Below are 7,165 nucleotides of genomic sequence, written 5' to 3' on the forward strand. Positions count from 1 at the left end.
CCAGAGGAGGGGACATAACAGGTAACTAGGGGAACAGGAGGGTACAATGACTGACAAATACCCGAACACTGGACTAGACCATAAACTTGAACCAGAGGGGAAACCAAACAGGCAAGCGCAAACCACACTCCAGTCAGTCCGGAGTGGGCTTGCGTAGGGAGAAGGGCCGGATGTTGAAGTGCCTGCTCAGCTGGCTCACCTGGGACGAGGCAGACACGGGACTGGGTTATCCTGGAGCCCGGGGGGTTATCCCAGCTCCCAGGCATGGGCAGCAGAGCAGGCAGAGCCCCAGACCTGCTCCTTGTCCCCACAAGCCCCTGCCAGCCGCTGTGCCCAGCCCCATCCCTGTGCCCAGCACTGATTCCTCAGGGAACAGCCCTGCGCCCTTCCTAACCTTCCCAAATAACATCTGGGAGCAGGCTCACCCTCTGCTTTTCCCCTCCATACGTGCAGGAGTTGGGAATGCTGAGCCCAGACCTGGAGGATTTTACCCTCCTCCTTCATTATTCTGTTTAAATTGATTTGATCATCTCAGATATCTCTATAAAATATTCCTGAATCCATTCAAGTCAGAGCTGGATAATTTCCTTCCTGCAAAAGGAGGCTGAGCTTGACACAGTCAGGGCAGAGGCTTTAATCCTAATCATTCTTCCCAAATTCAGAGCAGTTTGGGATTATGTCCCAATCCCAAAGCCTTGAAAGGCTCTTCAGCTCAAAGTGAAGAGGAGCTGGCCCAGATGGGCCCTTGGAAAGGCAGAGGGAGGGAAAGAGGGAGCAGAGCACTGGGAATCTCCCAGGAGGGCATGGGCAGGAGGATTACACCACCAGCTCAGCCCCATCTCCAGCTGTGATTCCAAGACCAAATTTATTTAAGCTTCTTAGTAATTCAAATCCTTCTTGCCCAGAAGCCTCATTACACTAATTGGAAAGACAAGGCAACCTGGCTATTACTCCTTGGCTGTAATTACAGCTGGGACACGACTCCAAAGGCTCTGGGGTGGAACTGGGGCTCCCAGGGGAAGGGGCTTCCCTAGGAGGGTGTCCCCACTCCAGCTGGGACACGTGGCCCCTTGTCCTCCTTCCTCAGCAGCTTCCCAGTGGGACTCTGGGCTTCTCCAAGCTTGTTCTCTCTGTTAATCCAAACTCAGAGCATGAGGAGGAAACCAATCCCTGGATCTGTGCACAGATGGACAGGAGGAGGGGAGGCCCTGGAGTTGCTGTGTTCCCACTGCCCCCAGCAGCAAAATCCCCACTCCAGCACCTTGGAGAGCTCAGTGGGAGACTCAGAGCCCCTGGCAGGGCCTGAAGGGGCTCCAGGAGAGCTGCAGAGGGGCTGGGGGCAAGGCCTGGAGGGACAGGAGCCAGGGAATGGCTCCCAGTGCCAGAGGGCAGGGATGGATGGGATCTTGGGAATTGGGAATTGTGCCCTGGCAGGGTGGGCAGGGGCTGGGAAGGAATTGCCAGAGCAGCTGCGGCTGCCCCTGGATCCCTGGCAGTGCCCAAGGCCAGGTTGGACATTTGGGGCTTGGAGCACCTGGGACAGTGGGAGGTGTCCCTGCCATGGCAGGGGTGGCACTGGATGAGCTTTCAGGTCCCTCCCAACCCAAACTATTCCAAGACTTTGTGCTTGGTTTCCAACTCATCTGACACATCCCAGGGAAAGGACAGCCCCTGCCACATCCTGTGCAGTTCCTTTCACCCCCATGCAACCTCCCCAAGCCTCTCACAAGGAATGCACCCCAAATCCCACAGGGCTCACAGAACCATTCCCAGGCATATTCCCAGTTTCACACAGAGTACTCCCAGCCACAGCCCAGCCCCAGGAGGTGTCACCTACCACGACCACTCCGTAGTGGATGTGTGCCAGGGTGAGGAAGGCTGTCAGCAGGTACAGCAGGAGCGTTTCACTGCCTGGAGCCAGCCCAGACACCACCAGGAGCAGCACGGCCGCGATGGGCAGCAGCATCCAGTTGAGGGGCTGGCACCGTGTGCTGCTCATCTGGCACACGATCAGCTGGCACTGAGGGGACAGGGACAGAGCCTGAGCCTGCTGTGGGCTCTGGGAGCAACAGATTTTTGTCCCCAGAGCAGAGGGAACGGTCACTTGTGTGATTTGGCACTGTTGGGGCACCTCCAGTGCTGGGGGCAGCTCTGGGCCCCTCCTGACACGAGAGACCTGCAGGGGCTGGAGCTGGGCAGGGAATGGAGCCCCAGCAGGGGCTGAGGGAGCTGGGCAGGGAATGGAGCCCCAGCAGGGGCTGAGGGAGCTGGGCAGGGAATGGAGCCCCAGCAGGGGCTGAGGGAGCTGGGCAGGGAATGGAGCCCCAGCAGGGGCTGAGGGAGCTGGGCAGGGAATGGAGCCCCAGCAGGGGCTGAGGGAGCTGGGCAGGGGCTCAGCCTGGAGCAAAGGAGGCTCAGGGGCCCTTGTGGCTCTGCACAAGTCCCTGCCAGGAGGGCACAGCCAGGGGGGTCGGGCTCTGCTCCCAGGGAACAGGGACAGGACAAGGGGAAATGGCCTCAGGCTGGGCCAGGGCAGGCTCAGGGTGGACACCAGGAGGAATTTCTGCATGGAAAGGGGGCTCAGGCCTTGGCAGGGGCTGCCCAGGGAGGTTTGGGGTGCCCATCCCTGCAGGTGTCACCTGGATGTGGCACTGAGTGCCCTGGGCTGGGGACAAGGTGGGGATCAGGCACAGGCTGCACTCGAGGGTCTGGGAGCTCTTTTCCAACATTCATGTCTCCATGATTCTGAGATCCCTTTTCTCCACTGCTCCTGTAGCCCAGACACCCCGTTTCTCCTCCCCAGACCTGGTTTAGAGCTGCTCCCAGGGCAGGAGATGCTGGCCCAGCCCATCTCCCGCCAAGGACTTGGCCTTTTTGGCATGCCAACCTCTGTCCTCCCCTCTGTCCTGCCAGGGGCCATCGAGCTGGACCTGAACTGCTTCCCCCGGGGAGCCAAGACATCCAAGCAGTGCAGCCTGGAGATGGTGACCAACGAGGCTGAGCTGCCCATGATCTCCATCTTCGAGCAGAAGCGGGTCAAGGGCTGGTGGCCATTCGTGGCCAGAGATGAGAACGACGAGCTGGAGATCACTGTAAGGAAGGGGAAAAGGGAGGGTTTGCCTCCTGGGCGCTGCACTCTTGGTGGACACCCTGCATCCCCCTCATGGCTTTGATCCTTCTGGCCTGGGATCACGTCCCAGGCCTCAGCACAGCTCTCTGCTCCCTGCAGGGCAAGGTTGAGGCTGAGCTGCACCTTCTGACAGCGGAGGAGGCCGAGAAATCGCCTGCTGGGCTGGCTCGGAATGAGCCTGATCCCCTGGAGAAGCCCAAGTGAGTGGGAGAAGCCTCTCTGCAGCAGGGACCTGGGATTATGGGATTCTGCTCCCTCCTGGAGTGCTTCATCCAGCTCCAAGCCCCAAAACCTGCTGGAAAGGGGCTAGAGAAGGCCACGGAGGTGTTCTGAGTATGGAGCCCCTCTGCCATGGAGCCAGGCTGGGAGAGCTGGAGAGGAGAAGGATCCAGGGAGAGCTCAGAGCCCCTGGCAGGGCCTGAAGGGGCTCCAGGAGAGCTGCAGAGGGACTGGGGACAAGGCCTGGAGGGACAGGAGCCAGGGAATGGCTCCCAGTGCCAGAGGGCAGGGATGGGTGGGATCTTGGGAATGAGGAATTGTGCCCTGGCAGGGTGGGCAGGCCCTGGCACAGGGTGCCCAGCCTGGATCCCTGGCAGTGCCCAAGGCCAGGCTGGACAGGGCTTGGAGGAACCTGGGATAGTGGAAGGCGTCCCTACCCATGGCAGGGAGTGAAACAAAAAAAAAAAGATGAGCTTTAAGGTCCATGAATCCCTTTCCCACGGCGATGGATTAACGATGGGTGTTTGGTTCCCCTGCAGCCGCCCGGACACGTCGTTCATCTGGTTCCTGAACCCGCTCAAGTCCATCAAATACCTCATCTGCACCCGCTACAAGTGGCTCATCATCAAGATCGTGCTGGCCCTGCTGCTCCTCATCATGGTGGCCCTGTTCCTCTACAGCATGCCCGGATACATGGTCAAGAAGCTGCTGGGAGCATGAAGGGCTGGAGCCTCTCCTGTGTCCCCAGCCCGCTGCATAACCTTCCCAGCTCCATGTCCTTCTCCTCCCCGTGACCTCTGGGCAGCCCTGGGGGCGTCTCCTCCCTGCTGCTGCTGCTGGGTCTCCTCTGTGCATTCCTTCTCTGTGGGTCCCACTCAGGTTTTAGGGCCAGGGAAATGCCGCGGGAGCATGGCAAAGATCCCCCTACATCCCGCACCAGGGCTGGGAGAGGTGCCCAGCTGGCTCCTGTGGGAGTCCCCGAGGCCTCTGGCCATTGGGGTTGTGGCTGGTGCCTTCCTGGGAATCAGGAGAAGGAGAGGGGAGCTGGGGCTGTGTCACCGGAGCTGTGGGAGTGCTCTGGACAGGCTCCTTGGAGGGATGTTCAGGATCCAGGATGGAGCAGGGAGCTGGGATGGAGCAGCTGGGGACGTGCCAGCCGCAGCAGACTGAGGGCACAGAGCATCCCCAGGGCCTGTCCCCACTGCCAGCACCATCCCTGCTCCTCTTGGGGCTCTGTAGGTCACCATTCCCTGGCACAGGGATCTGTCCCACCTCGGAATGCTGGACATGGCGCCCAGCAGAGTGAGAGCACAGAGCATCCCCAGGGCCTGTCACACTGCCAGCACCATCCCTGCTCCACTCAGAGCTCTGGAGGTCTCCATTCACCGGCACAGGGATCTGGACATGGTGCTCAGCAGAGTGAGAGGGCACAGAGCATCCCAGGGCCTGTCACACTGCCAGCACCATCCCTGCTCCTCTCAGAGCTCTGGAGGTCCCATTCCCTGGCACAGGGATCTGCTCCACCTCGGGAATGCTGGACATGGTGCCCAGCAGAGTAAGAGGGCACAGAGCATCCCCAGTTCCCGTCCCTGACGTTGCAGGCCCCCAGCTGGGTAATAATGAGCATTGACTTCGTGATTGTAGAAGTTTGATTAATTGCTTTATTCTTCTATGCTATATTATACTATACTATTCTATGAAACTCATAACCCCTACAGACAGTCTGATACAGTTTTGACCTAATTGGTCAATCAATCTAAACACCATCACCAGTGTTTAATTAACAAACTACTCCTTGGTAAACAATCTCCATAACACATTCTGCATGTGTAACAACAACAGGTGCAGCAAATGGAGACAAGAATTGTTTCCCATTCCTTTTTCTGAGCTGTCTCACAGCTTCCCAGGAAAATCCTGGGAGAGAACTATGTCCCTGCTCCTGTCAGAGCTCTGGAGGTTGGTTTGCACAGCAGCTGCTTTAATACGAATATTCCCTCTTTTTATGGACTGTTCCAATACATTCAGACCAGGTTGGTCAATCAATCAATACATTTCTCCTGATTGGCTAATTAACAAAAACACCTTTCTTATAAGCAATCTTTGAGAAAAACCAGAAGGCAGAGAGTAGGAAAACATCACCTGCAGGTTCTTTATAAGAACAAGCTATCATTGTTTCTCTACAGCTTCCAAAGGTCCCACAAGTCTGCCCTGAGAAAACTGACCTGGTTTTCTTGCTCTCTGACCAGGCTGTCACATCCACACCTGCCCCCACTGCCAGGCCTGTCCCTGCTCCACTCAGAGCTCTGGATGTCCCATTCCCTGGCACAGGGATCTGTCCCACCTCGGGAATGCTGGACATGGTGCCCAGCAGAGTGAGAGGGCACAGAGAATCCCCAGGGCCTGTCCCCACTGCCAGCACCATCCCTGCTCCTCTTGGAGCTCTGGAGGTCTCCATTCACCGGCACAGGGATCTGTCCCACCTTGGGAATGCTGGACATGGTGCCCAGCAGAGTGAGAGGGCACAGAGCATCCCCAGGGCCTGTCCCCACTGCCGGCACCATCCCTGCTCCTCTTGGAGCTCTGGAGGTCACATTCCCTGGCACAGGGGTCTTTCCCACCTCAGGAACGCTGGATATGGTGCCCAGCAGGTCCTGCAGAGAGCCCTGGAGTGAGCCAGGGGGGGCAGACCCTGCCCGTGCCCCCTCAGCTCCAGCAGAGACTGGGACACGTCCCACAGCTCAAACATCTTCCAACATCACCCACCCAGAGTTGGCTGTGGCTGGACATCCCCAGGGCTCACAGCTCCTCTGGCACAGTGTGAGCTCCCGGTGTCCTTCTGGATTCTCCGTGTATTTTGTTTGGCTGGGTAATTTTGTGGCTGGAGTCCTTCCGGCCGTGTGTCCTCGGGAAGGGCTCTGTCCTCGGCTCTCCGCGATGTCCAGCTGCTGCAGAGCCGCCTTTCCCAGCTCCCGGTGCGCAAGACCCCCACTGAAGAACTGAGGACACCTCAGACATGTTTTAATGAGGATGTTACTGTTCCAATCAGTCAATAAAAACCAGTTTCACGTCCAGGCTCTTGTGGTTTGATTTTGACCAAATGCCAGGCACCTATGAAAGCTGTTCCTTCAGAAAAAAAAAAAATTGACAAAGGGTTCATGAGCTGAGATGAGGATTCAGAGAAAAACACTCTAAGGGCAAACCAGGTTCCAATTTAAAGGTATAAACTAAATTTATTATTAACAGAGTCATAAGAGGATAATGAGAAATAAAAACAGGTTTTAAAACACTCTTTTTCCCCCTCAGCCTCTCCCTCTTTCCTGTGAACCACTAATGCACGGGCTCAGATCAGTGGGGATACTGAGATGTTTATTGCAAGAAAAAAGCTGGTTTTACACACTTCTTCAGGACACAGTATTTCCTTATAAGGTATTTCTTCACTAAGCAACCTATCACACATTGCCACATCAGCAACACAATTTAATGTCCTTACACGTGCTGTTCACTCATCCAGCAGGCTCCTCTCCGTGACGTCTTGAGAGGCCACCTAGAACAGAGGCTACACAGAGTTAAAGGAATAAAAAAGTAGGTATTTATTAAAAGGCCTTTAAAGGACACACCTTGGGCAGTACAAGAGCCTGGCTGTGGCTATACCCAAGATGAATGCCGGGTCACGAGTTTTCTCCCTTTTATAAGTTTTTGGTCCATTTCCATATTGGGATTAATTGTCCAATTACAGCTCCAGGTTATGCAGTCCCATTCTCCCAGATTTCTCTCCTCAACTCACTGTTGTTTGTACTTTTTTATACTCAAGGCACC

General features: G+C 56.3%; 2 protein-coding genes across 2 annotated transcripts; one reads left to right on the plus strand and one right to left on the minus strand.

The window, feature by feature from the left end:
• Positions 1-133: 133 nt before the first annotated feature.
• LOC118700652 (nematocyst expressed protein 3-like) lies at positions 134-2,674 on the minus strand. The gene is made up of 2 exons (XM_036405248.2): positions 1,838-2,674; positions 134-199 (listed from the first exon to the last, which is right to left on the minus strand). Exons 1-2 carry the CDS (start codon positions 2,567-2,569, stop codon positions 134-136), a joined length of 798 nt encoding a protein of 265 aa, XP_036261141.2. The 5' UTR covers positions 2,570-2,674.
• Positions 2,675-2,879: 205 nt separating this feature from the next.
• On the plus strand, positions 2,880-6,109 carry LOC118700597 (otoferlin-like). Its single transcript, XM_036405149.2, has 3 exons — positions 2,880-3,092; positions 3,230-3,330; positions 3,889-6,109. The coding sequence occupies exons 1-3, from the start codon at positions 2,880-2,882 to the stop codon at positions 4,067-4,069; spliced, it is 495 nt and encodes a 164-aa protein (XP_036261042.1). The 3' UTR covers positions 4,070-6,109.
• The last annotated feature ends 1,056 nt before the right edge of the window (positions 6,110-7,165 follow it).

This window comes from Molothrus ater, chromosome 32 (assembly GCF_012460135.2).
Source record: "Molothrus ater isolate BHLD 08-10-18 breed brown headed cowbird chromosome 32, BPBGC_Mater_1.1, whole genome shotgun sequence".
Taxonomy (NCBI): domain Eukaryota; kingdom Metazoa; phylum Chordata; class Aves; order Passeriformes; family Icteridae; genus Molothrus; species Molothrus ater.

Coding starts and splice junctions, on each gene's coding strand:
- LOC118700597 (XM_036405149.2), top strand. CDS start 2,880: ATGCCAACCTCTGTCCTCCCCTCTGTCCTGCCAGGGGCCATCGAGCTG. Junction 3,093..3,229: donor ACGACGAGCTGGAGATCACT/GTAAGGAAGGGG, acceptor TGCTCCCTGCAG/GGCAAGGTTGAGGCTGAGCT. Junction 3,331..3,888: donor GATCCCCTGGAGAAGCCCAA/GTGAGTGGGAGA, acceptor GTTCCCCTGCAG/CCGCCCGGACACGTCGTTCA.
- LOC118700652 (XM_036405248.2), bottom strand. CDS start 2,569: ATGCAGAAATTCCTCCTGGTGTCCACCCTGAGCCTGCCCTGGCCCAGC. Junction 200..1,837: donor TCCACTACGGAGTGGTCGTG/GTAGGTGACACC, acceptor GCCTCGTCCCAG/GTGAGCCAGCTGAGCAGGCA.